General features: G+C 42.1%; 1 protein-coding gene across 18 annotated transcripts in view; it reads left to right on the top strand.

Annotated features, from left to right (window-relative positions):
* ESRRG (estrogen related receptor gamma) overlaps positions 1–27,513 on the top strand; it is a 397,608-nt gene that overhangs the window by 103,063 nt on the left and 267,032 nt on the right. For 2 of the 18 annotated variants that reach the window (XM_069009524.1, XM_069009537.1), the window contains exon 1: positions 10,725–10,956. The exons of 12 other annotated variants lie outside the window; for them this stretch is intronic. In XM_069009524.1, coding sequence (XP_068865625.1) covers positions 10,951–10,956 — 6 coding nt within the window. In that variant the 5' untranslated portion in view covers positions 10,725–10,950. Of the gene's footprint in view, positions 1–141; positions 232–827; positions 1,072–10,724; positions 10,957–14,658; positions 14,900–20,741; positions 20,905–27,513 lie in introns of those variants that run through there. 4 more of the 18 variants (XM_069009532.1, XM_069009533.1, XM_069009535.1 and 1 more) reach the window with 3 other exon arrangements.

Below are 27,513 nucleotides of genomic sequence, written 5' to 3' on the forward strand. Positions count from 1 at the left end.
AGAGAGAAACTGTTGTTCATGGGCAGAAATACACTATTTTTAAAAGCACAGTCAGCTCTGATAGCTGAATCTGTTTTCTTCAAGCGCACTAATAAATTCTGCCTAATTCATTTTTTATTCTCTCTTGGGGTCTGCTTGCAGATTTGCCTCAACAAAGGAAGCATCGTGTTACTTCTTTTAAATAATTGATGGCTCTTGGTCCAAGCCAGCTTGAAGGAAATTCAAAAATAGGTACTGATTGAGTAAATACCCTGCCTCCCCCTCTGCTCCCCCCGCCTCCATCCCTTATTTATTTTTGCAGCCTGGGTGACTGGCAGTTGCTGATGATGTCATTTGGGTACACCCAGCACTTAGCAGCTCTGATTTCATTTATGTATTTATTTATATTTAAGAAAAGGAGAAGCTGTTAATTGTAAACTGACTGATGGAGCTAAGAGCTCTTAATAAATCATCAGCAACCTTGTGCCATAACAACCAGGGATGGACCTTAACAGGGTGAGGTTGGAATTGGTACCAAGAGAGGCATTGGGGAGACTTATGTGTATTCCACTCCTCTTGGCTGTGGGATGTGCTCCTCTCAGGGCACCCCTGGGTCAGTGTTTCTCACCATATTGGTTATTTGCAGGTTTTGGCATGCCACCTCTGAGAGTAGTGTTGTTTCCATGGAATAAGTCATTTCCCTGGCCAACGGGGATTTGCTGAAGCTCTGTGATACCATCTACAAGAATACACCCTTTATAATTTACCTTTTAAATTATTCAAAAACCAGTGTGGTCTAAATTAACAATGAGAAAACCCAGAAATATTTTTCTCCTTTTTTTGTCCAGGCTTCAAGAAGCAGGATGTTCTTACAGCAAATATTGCCACAGTAAGAACATTTTTGGTGTAAAATGCTGCATGGGAGAAAACAGTCCTGAAGTTCACATCTAGTGAGTTTTGCAGTCATACTCTGCAGTCCTCACTCTTCATGCCTCCCCAGTTTTGATAGCAGTGAGCTAAAGGGCTGAAGAAAAGTTTCTGGAAGGTGACTTCTGCGTGAAATTGTTATCCCTCTTAGGGTTTCTTTGTAAGGTATGCCCATGTTTCCTAATGTTAATTATGCAATGTGTAATAAGTGACGTTCAACTATAAAAGGGGCTGACAGGAAAAAAATAGGGCGCTTTAATTTTTTTTCCAAACAGGCAAGTCCTCCTACACGTCACATCTTGATACAATATTTTAGTGCATGAAACCAGCACTCACCTAGTAAGTAACATAAGGTCTTCTTGACCTTGCAGCGTTACGTGGGCAAGCATGCCATTCGGCTAAACTACTCTAGTGTCCAATACCTTGGAGAAATTGCCAAGTATTTCCTCTGATGCCATGCTTGTCGCCCACGCTTGCCCGCTAACGGCGCTCCGGCCACGGAGCAGTTTGAGCGCCGACAGCCATAGTGGGATCAGGCAGGGCCTTTCCAGCTGGAAGAGCAGAGCACCATCAGGGGCATGTCCACTTGAGTAGGTGCAGATGGACCGCAGCGGACTGGACGTGGCTTGGCTCTGGTCTGGGAGCCATGGCGCTGCTCAGTGCAGTGCTGTCATCAGGCAAATACTCTTACTGTTTCTTATTAGTAGTGTTAGATCTAGAAACTCCAGGACAAAGACTGATCTGTCAGGAATATGCCATATATTTTGCATATTTATTGTTCTTGTGTACCTCCTGTAAAGTGAGTATCATCTTCAGTAGAGTAAGCATGGCAGTTAATCTGATTTACAAAGAAAGCTTTCTTTGAGAAATGGAGTGATGGAGAGAGGCCTGAGTGTTTCTCCTCTTCCCCTCTAGAAATGAACCTCTGGGATGTGTGCTTAGGGGGACCAGAGCATATAAAAGGGCAACGTGGAGATGGGAGATCAGTATTTCTGTGGCATTACAATCGAGGCAGAAGGAAGGCAAGAATGAAACTTGAAATGATAATACCCAAAAATGCCTTCCAGAATGAGGCATACAATTGCATATTTGGGTATCTACAAAGTGCCCTGTACTCTGAGTAGTTCCTCTGACCAGTGTGGTGCACAACAATGCATAAGGTCTTTTTCAAGTGATTGTGAATGCTTGCGCATTCTTATCCAAGTGCCTGCAGTATTTGGAAACTTCTGTGTGGTGCAAAGTTTGCCAACAGGATTTAGGGGTGTTCAAATTGTCTCTTTATCTGCCAAAAGAACAGGTTAAGAGTTACTTTGGTGATGGGAAAAGCTTAAAACCAGCACACTAGCTCACTTTGGGTGTTAGTACAGTCTTTAGCCATAGAGGGAAATCTAAGCCTTGCTGAAGGCACAGCATACCAAGGTATATCTAATAGCATGTGCTTAACTCTGTTGCCTGGGAGCTTTTATTAAATGCAATGGCCAGGAAAATTGACCTCATGTTTTGTTTTTTTTTTTTTTCTTTTGGGCTGGATCCTGACTCACATCACCTACATGTGTAAAGCCGACAATTTACTGATTTATCAATGAAAAAAAACACTTAGTTGGAAAAAAGAGGAAAAATTTGTGATAAAAACATTGAGCTTTGAAATGTCAGCTGCATCAGAGGATATGAGTGGTTTATTGGGTGTAATAGGGACCATTCTATCTGTGAACATGATGCCATATAGCAAATACCAAGAGACAAAGTAGTAGCCAGTTTCTCCGATGGCTGGACTCTCCAGTTCTAAATGCTACTGCAAGCATTCTGTTTAGGAAGGGAGGCTAAAAGCCTCTAGAGGGTACAGAGGAAATGCTGATCCTGAATGTATAAATGGACACATTTTAATCCTTAAGTTATTAATTATTTCTCATGATTAATTGTAATTATTTTATTACTACTCCAGACCCTTGGGTCAATATGCACACTGAAGTCAGTAAGAAATTTGCTGAAGAATCTCTTGATTTGGTATGTTATCATTTTTATATTGAATATTGGACATTATCAGTTGCACTAAAGAGACCAACAGCTATCATGCCATCAAATTACAGGATATATTTGGATTGCAGGCGTAACTCCATTTCTTTCAGTGTCATCAGATATAACTGTAAATTTAATGCACAAAGGGAAGGGGAAATAATCCCTTCACCCACGAAGACATAAATTAAATGTTACCCCATGCTAAAAAATGTAACCTTAAATGAACCTTACGTTCAGGAAAATTCAGTGCATACATTCAGTGTATATGCTCTGTTCAGGGGGGTGGCAAGTACTTTCAGATTAGTCTGAATTATTGAGGATTTTCTAGTGGGAAAGCTGGGTACGCCCCTCCTTCTGGCTGGCTTTACCTTCCCACTGCCTCTCTCCCCTCAAGTAACCAGAAGAATCTTTTTCTTCTGAACATATAGCTTGTAATATACATAAAAGCAGAGTTTGCTTTGATCCTGACAGCAAAATGTTTATTTTTAAACTGGAACTGGGCTGTTGTCCAGCAATGCTCTTTCCTTTGCATCATGCCCTGCGTTTCAGCTCCGCAGCCTGCCTGGGTGCAGCTGGACCTGCTGCAAGAGGGACCTGGCTTGATGGGTCCTGCTGAGCTCGCTCCCTCCCTCTCCCCCCATTCCTCCTTCTCCTCTGGTTTTGAAATTCAAATTGAATGCAATTTTCAGCTCATTTGAGCCAGAATATACTCTTGCTGAGCTTCAGTGGCTCTTAAATTCAAACTCGAAGGAGAAAACAGATATCATCTGTCACCGAGGGTGGGAAAGGGTGTCCTCCCCACATTTTATTCATGGGAGACAGGGCTTCACTGACTAATTCCAGTCTTTCTGACTAATCACTCACTGGCAAACTAATCAGCTAATCGATGTGACCGGTTTCTTGTTGTTTGATCTCTTTTTGTAGGGCTTTTTTAAAATTATTATTACTCCAGCCTATTTAGTATTTATATTTAAAGTCCTAGAAGTGCCCTAGCTGGAACGCCTGTGTCTGCATTTGATGGTACCTGCTCGTTTCTAGTCTCATTGTCCCTATCACAGACTATTCCCATTAAAGAACTACAGATGAAAATGCCCCAAATTGGACAGTTGGTGGAGAAGAGGCGAGGGATGAGAGATTTTTCAAAAGAAGCTTAAAAAATAGAAAGGAGCAAAGGGGGAAAAAGTGTTAAATCCTTAGGTGGTGTTATGTCAGCAGGTGTAGGACCACGTACATCTACAGGGTACATGCCACAGGTACTTATTCTATAAAATCTGTGTCCTATTAACACATGTGGCAATATCTCTTGAGTCATCTGGTGGGAGTCCTGCTTAAAAGTACAGAAAAAGACAACTCACTGTTCTTTTCCTTACTGCTTTGGGTTTTTTTCTAGTATTATTTTTGAAATAAAAAATGACTCTTGAAAAGAGGTCCAGCTCCTGCTTTTATTGTACTCCTTTACAAACTTCTTTTTCATTTGGTGAAAATAGCATTAGTTCGGAGAGTGGCAACTACCTTCAAAAGGAAATGTTGCAAGAAACAGCAATTTGGTAGGTGTAAGGGCAAAACTAAAGTACAATCTGTGCTAGCAGAGAAAATAGGTTGCTTAATCTAACAGCATGATAGCATTTTAATGCTGCTCTGAGCAACATCAACTTGTCACTGGCAAAAATCCACAACCTGAATTTTTGTTGTAACAAAATCTACATGCTGTAAAGGACATCATAAATAGACGGGACATCTGCAAATGGTGAGAACATATTAAAGTCACACTGGAAAGAATATCAAACACCATGCTGGTCCCTTAATTGTTTTATATGTTCTAAAGCTTTGATATATTACTAAATCTGGCTTAAGGTTGGAAACTGCTGTTCTGGAGCTTTCTTGGTGCCTGTTCCATGTTCCTCATGCTGGGCAAGGGTTGACATACAGTCAGGGCCCAATCCTGCAAACAGTTTTGTGTTTGGTATGCTAACATCACCCAAACTGAAACGAAACTCTGAGGTAATATTCAGTTATCACTCTGGTCACCTTATGTACTTCAGTTTAGTGTGTGATAATCCCTAAAAAAAAAAATTTTTGCTGTGGGCTGAATCAAAGCAGAGATTGTGCCTGTGCAGTCAGCTGGCTGGTTCATGACAGACGCCTTGCACAGAAGTCGGTGTGCTGTTACGGCAGAGGTTGGGTATGTCATGTTGGAGAGTCTCTGGCAAAAAGCAGGGCTGAGGAAAGAGGGCACTCTTGGTGTATGATCAGAGTAGCCCAAGCTCGCCTTTGGGACTGGCCCCCTTCACAACATGGGCAGTGTTGAGAGACCTGGATCTGGATCACAGTGGAGTGAGTTTAGAGAGGTGATAGGCACACGGCTGCCAGGGTAGCAGGAATTGATTTCCAGTGGTCTTTGTGGTCATAAATGTTAGCCCTAATGCATTTACAGTTACTGAAGCAGGGGATTTTGGAACCTTTTTTTTTTTTTAATTAGGCAATTAAATTCAGGCTAAGCCCTGTTTCAGGCACCTCAGTGCCTCTCTGAATCTTCCCCTTTGTCTCCAGTGGCTCTGTTAGACATTGACACTGACCTGCAAAGCTGGTACTACAAGTCCTTATAAAGAAATCTGATATTCCTATGGAAGTTATGATGATGTATGTAAATCAGCTGCCATATCCACACTGTCACCTCTTCAGCTGAAAAAGAAGGGCAAATCATTTCGTTGGTAGCTGCTGAAACCGTCAGCTGCACTGTCATTAATACTCTGCCCTCTTTCCTGGAAACTCGATATGTCAGCTACCTGATGTACCCTTCCTCTTCCAAGAATACATCTCTCCATTCCTTCAAATTCTTCTTGAGCTGGGACCTCCCATCTGCCAGTTTATTGTTCTTCTTCTGGCCCATTAGTTTTTCGTCCCATTCTTTTACTATAGCCTCATGTGTTTTTATAGAATTTTATCATGTGCTAATAACCAGAGTATCTGAGCTCTATCCAGGAGTGTATAAAGTGATGTGTCCAACTGCTGTGATGCCATTTTTTTTACCCCTCCTCTTTCTTGTGGGGAAAACGGTGTGGAGTAAGGCATTAGGTTTTGAATTTTTGTATTGCTGTGTAATGTACACCTACACCATCATGACCCTGGCCACCCTCTGCCTTTAAGGCATCTCTTGAACCACCCCATTTGGACTTCGGTGCTGGATCTGTTCCTCGGGAGTATGCCCAGATTTCTTTTGCTGCTCTCTGAGGAGAGTAAATGTCGTGTAAATTCTCTGAAGCAGGTGTTTCTGGACCCTCTCTGTAGATGCCATTGCCAAACTTCTTGTTCTACACCCTGTACTCTGTCTTGCTGCTTAACCCTGATGGTCCCAGAGACCTTCCACGATCAATCCCCTCATGTATAATTGATCCTTCAGGGGCCACATGGCAGCTGAAGCATTTGCACACAAACTTTATACTGGGATTTGTATAATAGAAAGTATTTTGCTTTGCAGAAGTACAAGAGCTGTAGCAATCCAGGTGATACAAGAAGTGCCTGCCTCCTTGCTTGGGTGGCTCTCCTGGATCTCACCCCTCCCTGGCCCACCTTCTAGCCCACAGCCATCTCTCTTGGTTTGTGCTTGGGCCATATATGAAGCTTTCCATTCCAGAAAGAAGCAAAACTCTGGCAGTTGTCAATAGACATTGGCATTAATGGGATTTTTACTTAAGTCTCTGCAACTCACCTTTTTGTTGTAGCAGATATTCCCATACAACTGCTTAAAAGTAGCAGTTGTGCCTGTAAGTTTTCCACAGGAGTAAACTCTTGCGCACCTCAGGAATCCTGTTAGAGATTTCCACATAAGAAATGATTGGATTGCAAGTCACAAAACTAAAATTGTTGTCCCATCCTGTAAAAAACCTGTTGGTGTGTCTCTGTGGCATGCATATCTACAGAAGGAGCTGCATTTGGTGATATTTCCTCAATAGCAGATTACTTGCTGCTGTTCAGAGGTCATTGGGTGACCTGTAAGTCCTGCTTGATTATAACATGCTCAGAGGAGATCACAGTTTCAAATGAACAAACAAGTGCTAACCAAACTGTGGGTGTTTGTGGTATAGAACCTGTAATCAGGTTTTTGTATTTTAATTTTGTATCTAATTTTAAGAATATATATATTAATCCTTCTGGTTGGTTCTTTATCATTCTCCATAGTTTTTAAAAAAAATTCTTTTCTTTATAGTGCTTTGAGAAATTTAGTAGTGTAGGATCAGAGCTCTTCTCTTTGAAATTATCTTTAAAACTGCTATTGACTTTAACAGGATTAGTGTTCATGTTAGGGAGCCTGAGAAAGTGGTCTCACAGCTCACACAGCATCTGATTCCAAATAACAAACGCCGTCAAGTCAACTATTTCTGAGTCACATTTTGTTCCATCCTGGCGCAAGCCAGACTGGGACAACAAATTGTATCACCAAAGAGGCATGACATGAGCCATGCGTGTATTTTCACCAGCCTTTGTATTGCCATGGCAACAATAGTTTTAATTATGGAGAGCCAAAACAGTAAGTTGTATGTCAGATGGGGCTCCATTTCCCTGTGGACAGAACTCTGATTAGCCACTGGAAAAAAGCTTTGTATCTCGGTTTTCCTGGATTTTATTCTCTGCTTTAGCAGGCAGCTTTTTGTGTTCAGCATGTGAACTTGGAGGGGCTGCAGCCAGCTGGAGGACAGTGGCATGGAAGGAGTTGAAGTGACCCTCCTGTCTCAGGGGCAGCCTGGCACCGTGCTGGTTTGGGTGTTTAGGAATGGTTCTCTCACTAAAGGACTGCTCTTGGCTTCCCTCTAAACCACTGGAGATCTGCAGATTTGGAACGGGCTGGTGTGAAGTGATGTCTAATAATCGGCCTTGACAGTGTTCAAAATTGTGCTTAGGGGGACAAACAAGGAGCTCCACTTCAGCAGTGCACATGAAAATTTGCAAAGCAGATCCACATCTACATCCAGCTGTGGGAAATAAATGTATCTGCATGGTAGGATGCAGGTCAGGAGTGGCAAGGGTGTTAAGTCACTTGTCCGAAGGGGGTGTAAGGGTAGTGACCAAAAGTGTGTATGCCACTCAGGAAATTCATAACAAGAGAGGAAAAAATTCATTGATGTAAATCAGTGTCTTCATATATATATATATAAAAATCAATTATGTGGCCTTCTAATGCACTAATTTCCTGTTTTGTTTGAATGGTGGCCCTTGGTGGTTAAGGTAAGGCTGCTTCTGGGTTTGTGAACTTCCTGGCAGTGTTTGAAGAGTAGTGAGGTTGGAGAAGAGATGGAACCCTGTAAATTTTGTCTGGATCTGCTCTGATCATCTGTGATTTCGAGCATATGTTTTCATGATCACAGGTCTGAGGCAGTGTCATCAGGAGATCATGGCCGGAGATCATGATATCACAGAGAATGAGCGTTGTAAGATCACACTCTTAACTAGAAATTCAATTATTCAAATGTGGTTCCAGCATGCAGGGGGCTCAGCAAGCATGTAGTCTAATATTTAGACTTGCTGAATCTGTAATCTCACTCCTTACAGTGTTATGACAGTTTTTTTTTACAACATGCAACCCTGAGCAAGTAATTCACTGGTAATTTTACTGTTGATTGACTTACACTTCTTGAAATTTAAGAAGTCCTGCCTCTAAGGTTTTCATTTTGGAATTTGAGATTGTAAATTAAGCCCGCTTATGAAAGAAAATAAGAAGTTTGCTGTTGTTTTTAATAAGATTTTATGGTAAGTATGGCAACGGCAAGTCTGCCAGTCCCAGCTTTACTGCACGTGTGTAGCTCCGTGCTTTGAGACCCTTGAAATATCTGGTTTTAGGACATCAGCAGGGGGCTAATGAAAAGGCTTTGTTGATTTTAACGAATTGCAAGCCACTGTAGCCAAAATAAATATAATCTGCTTTTTGGATTAGTTGTCACACATGATTTTACCTACTAACAGTGATTAAAGAACCCTGGTGGACCAGAAGCATAGCTACTCTCTAGTGACTCTTGCTAAAATAGCAATAAACAGAAGTAAATAAAGTGTTAGGGCATTAGTTATCTTTAATAAACACTGACACTGCATATAATGTTTGGGAGGAAGCTTCAGAAACCTCCACTGAGTACAGCAGTGTCACTCTTTCTAGCACAGAGTGCATTGGTCATTTTGGATGTCTGGAAATTATGGCATTGCCAAGCTGTGTTCCTTGTTCCACTGGGCTGTGCTCCCTCCTTGAGAGGTGCCGACCCGACTGCACACCTCATGGAGGCCTTCATCACTCAGCTATCTTCATCCAGCAGCAGACACCAGAACCAAAGTTGAAAATATCCCAAACTAGAGGGATTATGACAGGAAAATGAAGGGAGTGTTAATTCCTTGTGTAATTCTGCAACCTCCAAACTGCTGTAATTCCAACCAGTTAATGAATGGAGGGTTGGTGCTGGTCTCTCTTACCTTCGTCTGTGTAAGCTGATGAACAGAATTACTTGCCCCTGCTGACATCTTTTATCCCTGATATTTTCCCAGTAATCAAGCGTGGGTGTGTTTCCTGATCCCCTTCACATTTGTTGTGAGAGGCAACAATTACACTTGATGGTATTGTACTATTCCTTTGGACTCCGTGTTGCTTTTAATCAGTGGAGAGAAGAAACAAAACAAACGAAAATGTGTTCCTCCTTCCAAGAGGGAATTATTGCTGCAGTACTGAATGTTGGGAATGATTTTAGGTTCTTTTGTAGGGGGTATAACACCTTCCTGACAGGGGCAGGGAAGGGAGGAATTTCCTAAAAGGAGCAAAGAAATTCAGGTATGTGGAAATTAAAAGAATTCAAGGGATAGCAAAATATTAGAAATATTACTTTAAGGAAAAATCCTACCAAAATAGGGAGGGGGTGTGAGTTTTCAAATGAGTCTTCAACTTGTATTCATCTGTTCCTAATTGTACATCCCTGGAAGGCACATGGCACTGTTCTATGAGGAGTTTATCTTTTATATGACAGCTACAAAACTTCAAACTCATCAAGTAAACATCCTCGGGCTTTTAAAGAATTGTGTAAGTCCTTTTTGATGTGTGGAGTTAGGTTCTTGTGTGGTGTTTTTGGTAAAGTCATGCAGCAGTTACAACCCACTTCTGGCTTTACAGTCTGTGGAAAAAATACTTTGATACCATGCTTGCGAAGGGAGTAAGACCCACCAAGGATCTATCCTTCTCTTGGCTGGCAGTCATTAGGAATTTGGAGACTTGCCCGATGGTGTAATTCAAGTCTTGACTGCATATCTTATTGGTTAAAAATAAGAGCCAACTCCAGCTCATCAGTTTTTGCTAAGAAACTATTGATTGTGATTAGCAAGCTTAAAAATAATTACCTTGTGTGTTCATTGCTATCTTTGGACATACTCTCATATTCCTACTGTTATAGAAAGTATTGAGCAGCACAATAGGGTGATTTGATGACTAAGGTGTTACACCGAGTGGGCGGTAGAAAGGTATTGAGCACGTCTTAATTGTTCCATCTCCTGGGCATGGGACAAACACACAACACCTACACAGGGGAGAAAACCCACTGGCCTTGCTGGAAAATACATAATGAGCTATCCCTCATGCCCTTGATCCCATGGGGGAAGGTATATCCAGTCCTTCCCAGTTCCAGTCATCACTTTCACCACGTCTTTGGCAGAAGCCCCAAGCCCACCCAGCAGCACAGGGATAAAACCCTGGTTTGCTTAGCACCTGGGGAATGGGGGGATGAGTTTCACCTGGGTTTTAACACCTGCTTTAAAAGCCTGATGGTGCTGATTCATACCTGGTTGCAGGTGACCCTGAATGGCTGACTCAGTTAATGATAACTGAAAGCCTGTCTGCCTCTGGAAGTTGTTGTTCCTGTAGCAGGGACAGTTTCAGCAAGCAGATGAATTTTTGTTCCTTATGGCCCTGTGTACTCAGGTGAACCAGCATCCACTTCAATCTGCTCGAGCCTGGGCCACCTGCTGAGAGTGTGAGAAGAGCTCCCTATACCTGTCAGACTCCTAATGCAGGTCAGTAGCCACTTCAGGGGGCCACCTTCCCCAGGCTTTAACTCTTGAGCACCCCTGGAAAAGCTGATTTTATACCACTTTGTTCCTCTCTGCTGAGAGAGCTAAGGAAGAATAGTTTCTGTGTTTAAGTTGGGTGTCAGAAGTTGGGTGGTGAGACTGCTGTATGGTATAACTGTGTGTATACATATATATATATATGTGTGTGTGTGTGTATCTTCTATGCTTATAGGATCTCTTTACCCTGTTCTTTAGATTTCATATCCCCTATGAATGTGTCAGTAATTTCAAATCATACCAGTCTGTGACGCCTAGTCTGAGTTTGCATTTTCAATTTACATTTCTCCTAAAGGTTTACTCTCCTATTGGTTTGGTGTGTACCAGGTTTACCCTTGGCAGGTACCTTGCAGGGGCATGCATGGTAATGTGGGTTAGAATGTCAATTATGGGGTGTTTTGCAACCAGGGCTGCTTGCTGTGGGGCTGTGCCTATCAAACATAACCTCATTGCATAACCAGATAGTGATGTGTGGGGCAGGGTGCAAACTCTTCAGGCCAGCTGCAAGTCACGTGAAACTGAGCGTGTTTTCGTGTCCAGGAGAGGGATTTATTCCAGCTTTTTGTGTGTTAATGGCAGCTTTTGAAATTCAGAGCTAGAATTTACGGGAGGGAGGAAAAAATCACTTGGTAAAGTATTTCCTGGTGCAATGGTCTTCAGATCAGCACAGGTGGGAGAGGTGAGTGCTGGGTCACACCAGAGTGACTCCCTTATGTGGATTTTGGATTTTGTGATTTGTGTTGCTTCAAACACATAAGAAGAATGAATCGCAAGGCTTTGGTACAATAGCAAGAGAAACTGTGGTCTGTGTCAGAGGAGGAGATGCAGATGGACTGCAGCTGCAGCTCTGGGAAAGCAGGGCTGGAGCAGGAGCCCTGAGGGCTGGCTGAGGAGCTGGGGAACCTGGTGGGGAAGGTGCAGCTCTTTTCCTCTTGCTGCCCTACAAGGGATGTTACAACAACCCCAAGGAAGGTCTGGGCTGCATGGACAGAGAGCAGGTGTTGGTTTGGGAAAAAACTTCACTGACAGGAGTTTCTGACAGCAGCTTTATGCACTAAAGGTATTGTCATATGCTTTTTAAGACCTTCTAAGTGACTCTAAATCTGTATACTGCAGTAATTTCTCTATAAATATCTGTGTAAACTCTCAGTAGACTTGTACATGTAAGCTATGTATTCCAAACAATTTGCTTCAAAAATATTTGGCCTGACTGAGAAAAATATTGTTGGAAGAGCTATTTCTTTCCCCTGCTGTGTTTAAAGGGGCTTAGACTTGAGTCCTTAAATTCAGCATCCTTTATTAGCATGATTCCGGGATTCTCAAGGATTTATGTAGGAGCCTGAAACATTTAAAATGTTTGTCACATTTAAAACCAAATGCTACAACTTTAAAATTTGATCTATTGGGCTGTACCAGGGCTAGAAGTGAATGCTGTGCTGCTTTTCTATGGTTTGAGTACCTTCTCCTTCACCCAGGAGACTGCAACGTATTTTTTCGTGTCTGGCTGTCTCAGATACTTACGTGGCTGCAGCTACTGCAGTTTCTGAATGTTTCACAACACTTTGGGGAGAATATTATTACCTTACACATATCACTGGCTCATGAATACTGAGTGCCACAGATGATCTTTGACAAGGTGTTTGGTACCTTTTTTTGGAAAGAAGGGCATGATTTTAGAGCAAGTTTACTAACATATAATGAGCAACTGCAGATTTTGCACATCAGCAGGGAACACTGGGCTGAAACCCATCAGGTCTGGGCCCTGGAGAAGCTGAGCTAGTCACAAGTCCCCTGTTTAGTTCTTTGCCATGTGAATATAACTGTTATACAGCCTATTGGCTATACAAACAACTTGTGATCTTACACAGTTATTTTTTGTGTTGTATTTAACACTTTTCTTGTCAGAAGCAGGGAGAAATACTTCTGCTGGTATGTAAGCTGATGGCTTCGAGTCAACTACAGCTGCTAGCCTGGCAATAATTTGAATTGCTGCAAACACATGGAAAGAGTAAAATAGAAGATACAGGGAAAAGAAAATAATCATCACCAGGGATTTCTTTAGAATAATTTTATTAGCAGTTCATGTTTGAAGTGATGTCATCCTTTTCGTTCTCTGTATTTAATTGTCCTTCTGCAGCTTGGCATAGCTATTCTGATGTGCAGCAAAAATATTACATCAAAGGTGAACGCTTGAATCCTGGCTGAAAAGTAAAACAGAGGGTGGTGGGACACAGAGCAGGGGGGAGAACCCCCAAATGACTAAGAGTTCTTGAAAGTAAAATATAAAAGAAAATAATAATTTCTCTCCCCTGACAAATAGTTCAAAAAGTAGCCAACAGTTTGGATCTGGTATGTCACATTGCATACAAATGAAGCAACTGTCACCATCAGTTTCCTCTGAAACCTTTTGATCTTATCTTCTCTAGTAAAGGGCATGTGACTTGATCAGGGCTTCTCTTCTCTGATACATAGTCAGAGTCCTGATCTACTGAAATATCTGTGACAGATTTCTCCACTCAGTTGATACTTTTTTTTTTTTTTTCCCTTCACTGCCTTTGTCTGGGGTGGATATGATTTACCCTTCCCTCTGCACCCAGGAAAGCCAGTTTCCTAATTTAGCAATTTCCAGCTAATCCTGTCTATTGTCTTAGTCAGTAGTAGTCTTATACCTGTTTTCTCTTGGCTTGTCAGGCTGGCTTGTTTTTCTAGTAAGAACAGTAAAGTGGAATGACGATATTTTGTAAAGACACATTGGACGTGCAGTTCTTCCGAAAAGTCATGGGGTATGTGTTCTGGCAGTTAATAAAGGATTGTTTTATTGCAGAGTACCTTTAAATGGAGGATTTGAATATGCATAGTCAGTAGCGTCAGGGGACAGCAGTGGAGAGAAAAGCTTTCTAAAGACCTCTAAAACTTAAAAAGCACAGTTTTTATGAGGTATTTATATTTTTAATACAAGCTATAATAGCTAATGAGCTTTACTTGATTAATGTTTTGGTCCAGGACTGGTGAAGTCAAGGAAAATTTTCCCAAGGGGCTAAACTTTGCTACTGTGGCAATTGATGGCAAAGCTGTTTTTGACTTCTCTATGGTGAGACTGCTCTATGAGGGAGAGTTGAAATTAGAACTAAGCCCTAGGAGGTCTTGCTGGGCTCCTCTTTGCAGAGTGAAGGCCAGAACAAAATATCCTTGGATCCATGTATTGTCACTGCTGGGCTTTGCTGCCCAGTTCCTGGTGGAGGACATCCTTCTTGGCGGTGGCCACAGGGTGGTTTCTGCCCCTGCTGGGACCCCAGGAACAATTTGTAAGGTTTGCAGCAGAGACAGAAAGTTTGTACTGATTGGTTTTTTTACTTTTTTTTTTTTCTTTCCCTGTGGAAAGTAAGCAGTGATTGAGATGTCCAGGAATTGTTTCTATCCAAGCTTGCTAATTAGAAAAAGTGCTGGAGTTGCCGAGTAGAACGCAGCATTTAAATGGGTGAAGGTTACTGGGCTGTGTTTGCACAGGAGGTCAGACTGGGTGATCTCTCTAAGCCTACAGCCAACTCCACCCTGGAGCATGAGGTGCACCCTTGCAAACAGGGAGTTCTCAAAGAGGTAGCCAAAGATTTCCAAGTTCATAGGAGCAACCATGGGCTGCCCGCTGCCTGGAGCAGGCTCTGCTCCATTTGGTTTTCCACTCGGCTGCTGTCGTCGGCATGCCCCTGTTAGGAGTAACAAGCTGAGAGAGACTGGGAGCAAGCCTGCAGCGTGCCAGCTCGTCTGGGAGGTGCAGCTGGGTAAAGTGCAGCAGCAAATCCTTTACAGTGCTGGTACTGAGAGCTGTTTCAGAGAGTGATTTTGTTCTCCGGTGGTTTTAACGTCGCAAACAGTTGGATGTGTTTATGTGGTGAGTGTCCCTGTGTGCGCTGAGGTGGTTTGTGTCAATGTCCCTCAGAGCTGGGGAAAGGTGGCTGTTGGGCTGCTTGTACAGAGGGGTCCCTTTTGGAGTCTTTGTGTAAAAATCTGGGAGAACCAGAATATGTGGGACTGGTCCAGCAGCACGTTTCATTGTCGCTGAACTCCTCAGCTCTTAGTTCCTGGGTTAGCAGAGTAGGAGAGCATGTCAGGACATCCTGCTGGGCTCAGGATGGTGCTTCTGGGCTAGCAAGGAAAGCTAGCAAAGCTAGCTTGACTTTTTCATCTGAAGAATTTGGCTCTTTCCATGTCTGGGCTTTTTCCTTTTCTGTTGTCTGTTCTGTGATGAGTAAGAGCAGAAGTGGTGTCTGAAGAGCGATGGGTTTGGTCGTTGAGTGGAGCTGAAGGCCCTAACAGTTGGGATCTTGGAATGCAAATAGCATCCAAAAATGGTTTTGCCTTTTATCCATTAACACAAACACAGGTCAGATGTTTTAACTATCAACATGGGTGAAAAATCAGTCTTCCTGATGCTCCACAGGACTACCAGTTCAGTATATTCTGGATGCTTCAGCTCTGGAGCGTGAAAGGCCAGGGACAGAAGCACTAGGAGGTTGCTTTCATCTGCAGATTTTTGCAGCCTCTCCAGCACTCTTTATCTGGGATAGGCAGCACCTCATCAGCCAGCTGCTGAGCTGCTGGTGGTGCCAAGGGCGAGAAGGAAACCTCAGATGTGGCTGGAGATAAACAGGGTGCCATTGAGACCCCCCCCCGACTTCTCCCCTGGCTGGTGAGATAGGGATGGTGGGGACCTGACAGACTCCTTGTTTCCCCATCAAAGAGTGAGGATGGGGGGGGAAAGTGATGTTTAACACTCAGCAGCAGGGCTTGAGAGATCCTGAAAACCACCCATTTGCTTTCAAGGCTTTTTCTGCAACCAGCAGAATTTCTCAGGAGGAGGGGATTTTACTGTGTAACAGAAGGTTGGGGAATGGAGTGTTTGTAAAGGGAAAAGTAATTCTATTTATGGGCTGGGAGTCAAAGACCTTTTTGGACCTGATCACCTCTATCTGTCTGTTTTGCATACAGAAGACAAGTTGTTGGATAGTTTAAAGTGTTGGCTATTTTATAATAATACTAATAGCAATATAAAGATTTTCCCAGCTGTTGGAGGACGCAGTTTTTCTTTGATAGGCCATTATGTATGCAAGACCAATTGGTAAACTGCAATGTACTGTTCTGTAATTATTCTCCCCTGTAGCTTTAATGAGGAGATCTGTGTGCAGTTTGATGGGAGAATATACTCTGCCGACAGCTACATCGAAAATCAAGACAGGTGTAATCTGCTTACTGTAGTCTGTGAATCCTCACCATGTGGCTATGTTATCTCTAGTGCATGTTTATAGAAAGATGCTTGTAAAAGGATTTAATTTAATGGAATAATGGTAACTGACACTATGAAAATGAAGGGGCTCAAATAATATGGTGAGCAGAGTTGTATAAATGCTAAAGTAGATGATTAAAAAATTGGTGTATTACATCATTTAGTTATGTGAAAGGAAAATGCAAATCAAGCCATGGTATGGACTAAAGGAAAGCATTCTCTACTACTAACCCAGTCTTAGAACAGACTTTGGGGTATGCACACAGTGATACCTGGTCAGTTGTGCAGATGTCACTAAAGCTCTGCACGGGCCCATTTCCAGGACCCGAGTCCAAAGAGCAGGATATCTTTTAGAAGGCAGATACTCTGCTGAGCTGTAGCCAAAAGCTGCAGCTTTTTTTCAGGTGGAAGAGTAGTTGTGTGATGAAAGGACAAGTTCAAGCTTTGTTTAGGAACCTGCTCTGATGGGGAAGCTTTGAGACGCTCACATGTGATGGGTCTCTGTTTCCTTACCTGCACAGTAATGATAACAATAAACTATTACTAGAAAAGCAGCCCAAATAACTTACTATTTTGAAGCCCATTGAAAAAAAAGGAACATCTCCTTGCTAGCAGCAGTTCCACAGGATGGTTAATTTGGAAAGATAAAATTACTTAGAACTGTGAATCTAGCTCTTCTTTTCAGAGGCTGAAAGAAATAATACCCGGTCACTCTCCATGGATGTGATTTATTAATTATCAGTCATTCTTAACCACTTGATACTGACATATATCTAACACACTGGAGAGTTTAATATCGGAAAGAATACTTACCATGATTTTTCTCAGCAGTCCATTTTTAAGTGCTGGGGGAGATAATGTGGTGCCAGCACTTTGGTATTGTGTTTCAGATCCAGTGTGACTGTCCTTGAACATGGAGGATGAGTGCACGGAGGGTGGGAAAAAGTTGTTAGCAAGAGCTGTGCTAAGTGTGGCCATCCTTCTCACTGAATTGCTTGAAAGCCTTTGGCTTGTAACATTCACACATGTCATGATGCTTAGGGTGGGTTTTTTTAATATTTAATGTTTTTTGTGGTACAGCAAATGAATCTGATTTGTTATTCATACCGAGGGTAGTCGAAGTGCATGATTGGACATACCATGTTACTGCATTAAGGAAAATGTGTTTAAAAAAGTACTGAGAAGCTCTTCTGCTGAAGAAAGATGGGGATTGGATGGAGTTGGGCATGGCTCTTAATTATTCTTATTCTGCTGATCTTGCTCAGATTTTTGAGTCTGGTGATTGCACTGACGAAGGAGCAGCCTTGATTTCTGCACATATGTTATAGTTACTTGTAAAACTGGGCTCACAGATTGCTCTGAAGCTTTTACTGTTCCTGCAGAACATTTTGGTAGTTCCAGCAGTTTGATCACAAATGCAGCATCTCTCTCCTAATGCTGTGCAGGTTGATAAAACAGTTGCCGAGCTGGAATCCCTAAAGAAATTATTAATTATCTGGTTAATGTGCATCAGGCTGTGGGAGTGTGAGATTAATCACCAGTGCTGGGATGAGTTGCTGAAGTGGATTTTGGTTTTTCGTCTCCTGTCACTCGGTAATGGCTTTTCCTTCCTTCACCATCAGGTGAACAGGTGCGGAGATGCTGTATTTTCATTTTCCTGTAGTCGGGAACAGCCGGTGACCAGGAGATGCCTCTTTCTTAGTCCTGCTGCATGAGCAGTTTACAACATGGAGCGCTCCCCGCTTCGGATGTTCCAGCTGCGGGAGATGCTCCTGCAGCACAGGACTGACCTGAGCCTTCCCAGATAAACACATTCGAACACATGTGCCTGGGGAGGAATGCCAGGGAGAAGTGTTGGGCTGAGCTGGGTCTGGCTCTCCTCTGTTCCCCAGGTCTCAAAGGGGTTGACTTATATTTGGAAGTGGAATTGCAGCTTGACTCCTATTTTGAGTGTATTTATAGTACCTGGAATTTTTCAGTAAATGAACATTCAGCATGCCTCTTTTGTTTAATGTAACAGAAGAAAAATGTGCTCACTTATTGCAAAGATGCAGAAGAAGGTGGTTGTAGCTCAGTCTTTAGGGGTACCATCCTTAAAGCCAATGGGTCGTATTAATATTCAGACACTGGAGACTGAGTTGGAGTCCTTTCCAGTGGTAGTGGATTGAGGTGCAACACTGCAAGCAGTTGTCCTGCACTGCTAACCATCAGCAGCTGCCTCAGAAATGGTTCAGTGAGGCCCTAATGTTCTTCCAGAGGTCCCTACTGTTTTACACACACTTGCACCACACGCTGTGCTGGTGCGGAGGAAAAAAAAAAAAGTAATTTATCTTTTGAATCTGACAGCTGTGTAGCTATGTCAGTCTTGTACACAAAGCCATTAACAGCTTTGCCCCAAGGCATTTAGTTTTAGTGACTACTCACGAGGAGAGTGTGGAAGGAGCTAAGCACCTAAAGCAGAGCTTGCCTAGGCCAGGACGTGTCTCTAGTTAAGAAAAGGAGCTGTAGGCAACAGTGCAACAATCATTCTGCTGATGTGTGCTGTGGGACAGAAGTAGGGTTTGAACCTCTCTCTAACTGTAAGGTCTAGGTGTTTGGATTACTTCATCACCTCTAACTACAAGTATTGTTTCTCCCTGAGAAGTCCTGTAAATAACCACAGCCACTGAAACTGAGATGCACAGCACTTGAGACTGGAGACCTGTTTTTAACCTTCTATTTCACTATGTTGTAACAAGTGTTTGGATTTCTTTTTTTGTTGGTTGGGTTTCTTTTTATGTGCATGTGCAGGTATTGGCCTTAATCAGCTTATGGGGTTTGTTTCTTCTTGGCTAAGCCACTGGTGGTTTTTGTCCCTGGTGAACTGAAAATTTTTGATTACCTTGCCACTTGAAGCAGGCAGAGATGTACTTGTATTTGAGATTGCGTTGCACTAATCCATTCTTGGGTTTTGCTCTCCATATTGTACTATCCCAAATCCCTGTTCAGCTAAAGATGTTACCTCAGGAGGGGAAGAGATAGGTGTGCAGTTTTCAGAGAATTTGCTTTTTGTAATAGCTGTGTGCTCCACTCTGGAATCCCTGAACAGCCCATGATGGCATAAACATCTATTTGTTTGACAAGCTATGGTATAACTTCACATTAAATGTAGATGACCCATTTGTGTTTGAAACCCCCCTAACCAGCAAGTCAGCATTGCAGCAGTGGGGCTTTAAATGTTAAGCAGTCTTCAGGGCTTCAGGCTGAGTATTTGCACTGGAGTTGTTTGGGTTTCTGCTCCTTGCAGAGCTTCCTGAGCTTGTTGTGATAACTAAAATCAAGTTTACTTTGTTAAGCTCAGCAGTTCCCAGAACTGAAGCGATAACAGGGGGAAAATAAGACCTTTAAGAGGCAAGAAGTGAATTTCTGTCTGTATGAGGATGCAGGTCACTGTCTTTGTGTGACTTTTTGCTGATGATGTGCCCACTTCTTTATGCATGGTTGTGTGCCTGTGCATGCAGGGGTGCTTGCCCACAGTGATGTACAAAAGCAACACAAAAGGAGTATAAGACTTGGGAAATGTACTGACCATAAAGGCAGTAACTTGCCAGCCTCTTCTGTAGCTCCAGATCTCTGGTGCTTAAAAAATAAGTGGAATAGCAGATTTTCAGATGAGTAAATTGTGCAAATTCATGCCTAATTTACATGTATGATCACCTTGACTGCTTGTACAAATCAGGTAATTGTGCATGCAAATAGCTAATTAACACAATTAGCTGATCTGCTGATGCAGTCTCAGGATCTGTAAGTGTATGCTAGCTATGCAGTTACCATATATCTGCAAACCAGTTGTATGAAGAAAATATAAGCCCTCATGATTTAGTAGCTGTGGGGAGTTGCTTATTTTTTAGTATCAGTGGTTTTGGCTTTGGGGTGGAAGTGTCTTATGGGGATCACAACTGTTATTGCAGCTGGAATCCAAAACCACTGAGGTTCAGTAGAAAAGTTTAGTAGAAAAATTTTGCTTCAAAGTAGAAAGTCAGCATTCCTGCTGATGCACATTCCCAGCACTGCAGCCCATGGCAGGCTAGCTGGTCTGATGGCATGAAGTGCCCTTCCCATATAAATTGTCCGTAGTTTGCCCCTATGGTTTCATAAAAGTATCTGTGAACAAAGCATTTGCTAAATGCCTACTTATAGCTATTTTTAAATACACAAAGTATTTAATATTTTAAAACTGCCTGCCTCCTTCCACCGTGGTAGAAAAGAATTTACTCAAAAAAGGTTTGAAGGGCAAGTCTCCTGCTTTTATTTGTCTTAGTCTCTTCCTTAGCATATTTGACTGCTAGGTGAAAATACCCAGGCAAGTTTAAACATGCAAATTGTTCAAGTTTTGCAACTGCCTCTGTGGACACCAAATACGAGTGCAGGGATTTCAGAACTGTTTCTCCTGTTTCTGTTACTTTTATAGCTCTTGTGGGGTGGACAGACAGCCTTCATCATAGAAATTATTTATAATTTCAAACCAAACATAATGTGAACATGCCATCAGTTTCTACAAGTAATTTCACATCAAGATTTGTGGCTTCACATTGAGTGTGCACAGAAGTAACAGCAAAGTCTTCTGGAGGCAGGTATTTCTTGAACTATCTCTTAAAAAATGTCTCCTAGTTATAAAATAGAAAAACTAAAGCCTGTGTATTAGATTTTTGACCTACCTAGGATCTCATTTGCTCTCCGATTTTCCTTTCTTAGAAGTGTATTTTTGTTTTAAAACAAAGATGAAATATACCATTAGCACATAATGGACCAGGATTCAAATCCTAACAAAAGTTTTGTGTCCAAGACCATAGCACTGTATGTCTTTCATATTTCTCACATGGGTGTCTGTGGTCTGTAGCATTTTCCTTACTGGGGGACTTCAGAACAAGCAAAAAGAGCACCGTGCTATGTTCTCCCCAGTAACACTCATTTCCTTAAATTCTCTTCTCTGAGGGGAATTAAGTGAGGCTGAAATATGTCTTTAGAAGAACTGCTATGAAACACTTTACTGTCATCTAGGTGGCCTCCAGACAAAGAACCGCTTCAGTGTAAAACAGAGTGTGGAAAAAAAACCCCTGTTTCTGGTAGAGCCGCATCCATCTAGTGGTAGTTGGGTGCAGAGTCAGGAGAGGAGTGCCAGCCCTGGTGTGGTCACAAAGGGTCTTCTCTGAGGGTCAGTCTGCTTCTAAGCATGTACAGAGGAAACCCTCAAACATGGACAGAAAATCTACTTTAAAGCTAACTTTTTTAAAAAAAGCAGAATGAAAAGCAAAGTAATGGAGACTTCCATACTTTGTCTGTGTACAACATTAAGAAGTTTTAAACCCATATGTGATAATCTCCTTTATCAAGCTGTGTGCTGGTGGCAACACACACCCTCTTTCAAAAATACAAAAAAAAAAAAAGCAAAACCAAAAAACACTAAACCCAAGCAAAAATCACCACCAACCTACTCCAAGAAAAATACCAAAATCCAAAGCAAAAAACTTTCCAACCAACCAATCGAAGTTAAGGGTTGGATGCTAGTCAGCATGCTGATACCTGAGAGCACACGCAGCCCACGGCTTGCTCTTATCAGCTCGTGTGTCCCAGCCCTGGGAACAGAAGGCAAGGCCTTGCTAGTGTGTGCATGGGCTCTTTTCCCCCTCCCAGTGCGTGCTTTGCAATTTAAAGATGCAAAATTCATTGAGTGACAAATGATGATTAGTGAGGAGCTGAGGCCTATCTGCTTCAAGAGGGAGCTGGGGAGGGTGACTTCATTCCTGCTGGTGTCAAGGCTTTCACCTTGCTGCCCTTTAAAGAACAGTGGCAACTGTCTGCTAAGCATTTTATTTAAAAATTTGTTTCAACAAAAGCAATGGCTTTTATGACTTTTATTACTTGTTATTTCTCAATGAATTCTAAAATGTAAAAAAATAGCTGGTTGTAAAAATCTTTTCCATCATCCATCAGCCAAATTTTCCCATTGACTATACTGGCGACCTGGAATTGAAAACTAATGGGAAATGAGAAGAAAGCAACAATAAAAATAAGCAGTCTGGTTTTAAATGCCAAGCATAATGAGACTAAGGGAGAAACAGAACTGAAATAAACTGAAAATAAGCTTATGTAGGTCTTCGTGTTGGGACAGATGAAATCCTTCTTTCTCCAGGAAGCAGAACTGCTTGCAGAACTGGGGCTGAGAGCTGTAATGTGCTCAAGTGTCTCACAGGTGTGTGGTGTTTTTCCTTCTAGCCTGGATCCAGCTGTGAGCTGTACAGTGCCAGTCAGAAAAAGAAGGAACCATTTACTGAACTGTTTAGAATTGGGAAGGGCAGAGGAGACACTTGGCTATGGTGATGATGTTTATGCTTTTGGTTGGTTGAAATCCTCTTAATATCCATTAATACAGGCTTAAAGCCTTCTCTGAAACTTTTGGAATTACCTGTCTTTCTGTTATTTTAAGAGACGGTTCTTTTTCTTTGGATCATTGATGCCCTATTGAATTCAGTGGGAGAACTTGTACCTGTGATGGGATAAAGTTTCCAATCCCTGTTTTACTTCCTTAAGGACTAAAAGAAAAAGATAGGCTTTAGGTGATCTTTTTTTAAGATCCTTTTTAAGAAGGGAGGCATGTGCCAGGTGGTGAGGTGGCATTGTACAAGTTCATATTATTTTTTTCTCCAGTTACTCATAGGCACTAAATAAATGGTACTGAAAGTGCAGAGCTGATGCAGGTGCCAAGTTGCTGTCATATGCAGATGACTTCTCTCCTTGCCCTTTCCTGTCAAAGGCCTTAGTGCCAGCCAGTGACATGGCTGATTGCCTTTGCCTGATGAAGGGACATTTGAGGGAACAGCTGATGGCTGAACTCCTCTGAAATGGAATTGATGATTGTAGTGGAGGAACCTGTCCTAAGGGTTGGTACCCACATTTTATCTAAAAATGTGTGCCCACAGGCACTCGCTCTAGCCTTCAATTCAGGAGCCTGCTTGAAGTCTCTCACTTTGTGATGTCTGCAAAGCATGCTCACCATTATCTCCAGGTGATCAGAAATATTCCCTTCTGGCAAAAGGTGGCCTCTTCCTGGATAGTTACACCTCTGTCTTGCAGTGCCATTTGGTGTCCCTGGACCTGAAGACAGTAGCACCCAGGCCCATCTCTTTTGTGCAGTGTATAGGAGCGTTGGCTTCAGCAGAGCAAATCTCTTTGAGCATCTTGGTGCTGGCTTCCAGGCAATTTGTAATCCTGGGTGTTTATCTTTCAGTTTCTTTGTGGCTGGGTGTTGCTTGGGTATTTTTATTGAAGTCCTGTGACAAAAAACATGACAAGTGGCTTTGTGCCTCTAGCACAAGAGAGTGCTCTGCAATAACAGTGCTAACATTTTACCCCCAAAAAGAATCTTCAAGTGGAGTCACAGACAGCTATTCAATGAGTTTAAGTGACTGTTCCTCTTGGTCATCTCAGGGTTTTTTGGTTCTATCAATTGAAATCTGTCAAAATCCTGTGCTCTGCAGCCAGTGCAGAGCAAGTCTGTGCAGGATTTTCTTGTGGGATAGTCTGAAATGGTTAGGTGGACTTTCCCCAACCTTCCCAGTCACATGTCTGGTCCTGTGCATTGAGCCCATGTTTTACTTCATTCTTGTCTCTATCACAACCACAGGGTCTCTGTTTACAGCACAAACAAAATGCTGCTCGAGTTGTTTCCTTTGTAGAGGGGATGAGAGAAGAAGCAACATGTGAGAGATGATAATGTTTCCTTGGTGTGTTGGTACTGGTGACTGTGTGGCGATACTCCCCTAGCACTTCTTGATCCCTGTTTCCATAAAATATAGGCTGTTACACCCTTCAGAAAGCAAAGGAAACATGTCTTGGAAGAGACAAAGGAAAAAGAATTGTGCTTTGTCCTCCAGCGCCTTTATTTACGGAGTTTATCCTGGGAACCTCAAAGCATCACTAAAGAGAAACTCGGTACACAATGACTTGCCTTTCCCAGGGAATCAACAAACATATTGCATTGACATTTAAGTTTTGAGGTCTTTGTATATCCCTGGTACAGGAATGAAGCTCCCAGATCAGCTACTGCTGGTGAGGAGACGTAGATGCTTTATTAGGGATAACTTCGTTTATCTCCTTTGACACTTTTCTGATATCTCTTGATCGTTAGGGTCTGGATTAAGTGGAAAAAACATTACTTGCACAGATGTTGTGTAGCTTATGCCTCAGATCTTTTATGAGAGAGTTTGGGTGCTTAATGTCTCCTAATTCAAAAAAGAAAATCAAAGTCTTATGTACAGCTTCCTTCTGTCAGGTGCCAAGATGAGGGTTAGGTGAGCACATAACAAAAACCTGCATACTTGAAAATCACATTTCCAGCTGCATTTAAGGAATTGTAGATAAAACACACTGAAAAGAAAAGGGCTGTTTGGGGCTGGGTTTGCATTTCCCAAGTGGGTTTAATGAAATTTAAGGTGTACTCCTCTGCAGCACTCTTGGGAAAGTAATCACCTGTATTTTCTTTCCCATGAACTTGCATCGTGACATTTTTTGTGAAGTACTGCTGTGTATCAGGAACTTGCTGTATGTTCATTCCTGGCTTTGGGAAGAGAGGGTTCTCCAGTAGTGGCATCAGCAGCATTGCACAGATGAGAAAAGGTGCTTGGCAGGAGGTCCTGGAAGAGCATGGGAAAGTAGGTCTGTATTTATTTGTCTCCCCCCCCGCCCCCGTTCTTCATACAGTTGTATGGGGTTTCAATATTTTGTTCCCAATCCCTACTCCACTGAGAATGTAGCTATTTTTTATAATCAGTAAATTAATGGCTTTGACTGTGAGCCTGTAGCAATGCAGAAATCAAACATTCCTGTGTCTCAGTCTGATGGTGTTTCACAGGAACGCAACAGGCATTTCTGGGGCTCCTGGGCCGATGAAAGCTCAGGGAGGCTGCTGTGCCGCTTCACTGTGATAGCGGAAATACCGTGGCAATTTTGAAAGACCTGTCCGAGGGACTGATGGATTTAGCAGCCCGATGCACCCTCACCAGGGCAGCCCTTTATTTGTCCTAGTTTGTTCTTCTTCAGCACTTTTCATCCAGGATTACGAAAAGTGGACTTCACCCTGTGAAGCTGTTACTGTAACCATTTATGGAGGGAGAACTGAGACTCTGATAAACGTGACTTTCCAAAGGTTTGCTCTCATGCCAGTAGCACGAACAAGGAGCTGTGCGTCTGTTTCCCAAGCCCTTACTCTTTTGTTCCACATTTTCTTTAACCATGTGGGAGGAAATCCATTTCTACACAGGGTCTAGCACAACTTATGTAAACAAGGATCATGTAAGTTGTCAAGTGAGAGCTTCTGCTGGTGCTGCACAGAGGGATAAATTGGTTGAGAACTTTGTGGGCTGCTTCACTAAAGACAAATGACCATGTGAAATTTGATTTGCAGAGGAATTTTCTTCCTAGGAGAATGCAGAACCTCAGCATACGTAGATCTGCAAGCTAATGATGTAAAAATAGCTTGGATAATAAAAAGCTGGTAAATAGAGGTATGGTAGCAATTGGGATGTATGGAAGAGACAGGCTAAACTGATCTGAGTTTATTATGAGGAATTTATTCTCTCAGAGCTCCTCTGGTTTAACTCAGTCAGTGCTGTGTCAATTTTAACTAAAGCAGAATACCTTTTGTAGAATTCTAAAGTCATTTTCCTGTAAAACAAAGCAAAAAACTGTTCAGCTGCAAACTTCAACTCACTCAGAATAATCCACATTTGTTTTGAAAGACTTCAGGGATAGATTTCCTTCTGAAGATTCCCATTCTTCTGTATTTTCTTTGCCAAGTGAGTAATTAGTTGCTCCTTGATTATTGCTTATCACTTTATACTTTTTCATGGAGACAGCAAGGGACTGTGAGGCTGTTAATAGCTATGCTCAGATCACCTTTCCTTCTCAAGCATGGTTTTATTAGCTTAAAAATAACAGTGGGAGTGAAATGCTTTTAAGTTCTTGTATTTATTGGGGTTTTTACTGGAATCCTGAGTGCTTTCCAGTGAACACCAGAAGTGCACAGTCTCATTTTTCTCGCCTTGAATTGCTACACCCCAACACCGTGGATCAACAGCATCGGACGCAAAAGCTTGACTTAGGCAGTTTTAGTATGGGATGAAGAAGAGACTTGAAAATTTTCTGTCATCCTTTCAGATGTTCCTAAACATGGCAACAAGCATGGCTCTGCAACAGATGCAATTCTTTCCAGGTCTCTAGGTAACATTTGAACCTGTGTAATGTTCGCAGCACAGCACCGTAAGTAATATTCCAGGAAATGCGCTGCCGCTTGTTAAAAAGGATAGGACCCCAGAGATGCCTTTAAATATGCCTGTAAAGTGAGAGGTGCCAGGAGAAAGATAATATGGCTGATTATAGTTATTTACCTTACATTTTCATTCGCCCTTAACTGGGTGTAATTTAGGGGCATGAAATCTCTTATTGGAAGTGTATTTGCATTAAACAGCTCTAAGCAACCATGAAAGTGCAGAAGCTGAAAAATTGACAGACTGGGTTTCTAGAATCCCAAAGTAGCATTTTTTTAATAGGCATACAAACAAATCAAATAAACATGTTTTGCTTCAACGATTTAAAGAATATGGTCTTTGGAGTAATTTGTCTCCTTTTTTTTTTTTTTTTTTTTTTTTTTTCACCCTATCATTTCTAACCTCTTCACTGCCTATCTCTAGTTTGCAGCTCCTCCTAACAATCTGCAGCAATTTCCAACCCAGCTGTTGTGGTTGCAGTGCATTGTGCCTTTGTTTAGCTTTCCCTGAGCTATCAAATCAGGCTATAAAGGGGATTACCTGGCTAGTGATGTTGTTTTTGAGGTCTGCACTTTTTAACAAATAATTGCTTCACAGTGGCTCTTCCCCACCTCCTGCTGCCAAAAAAAAAAAAAAGAAAGAAAGAAAGAAAAACTCTCTGAAAATCCAACTTTACAGTTGGATGGAATCAAGTCTTGCAAGTAAGCACCTTTGGCTAGCTTTGGTAAAACCCCTTCACTTCCTTTGCAAGTAATCATAACCAAGTTGAAATCAATCAAAGAGAAGTGGATCTTTTCAATCAGCTGGTGTGTTTGTAGCAAGACTTAAAAGTCCATGTGTGCTTTTAGAAAAAGACAAACATGTTTTTCCTCTACTGTGTTGGCATGTGCTAAGCTTGAGAGATTTATAATCCAACTG

This window comes from Aphelocoma coerulescens, chromosome 3 (genome assembly GCF_041296385.1).
Source record: "Aphelocoma coerulescens isolate FSJ_1873_10779 chromosome 3, UR_Acoe_1.0, whole genome shotgun sequence".
Taxonomy (NCBI): domain Eukaryota; kingdom Metazoa; phylum Chordata; class Aves; order Passeriformes; family Corvidae; genus Aphelocoma; species Aphelocoma coerulescens.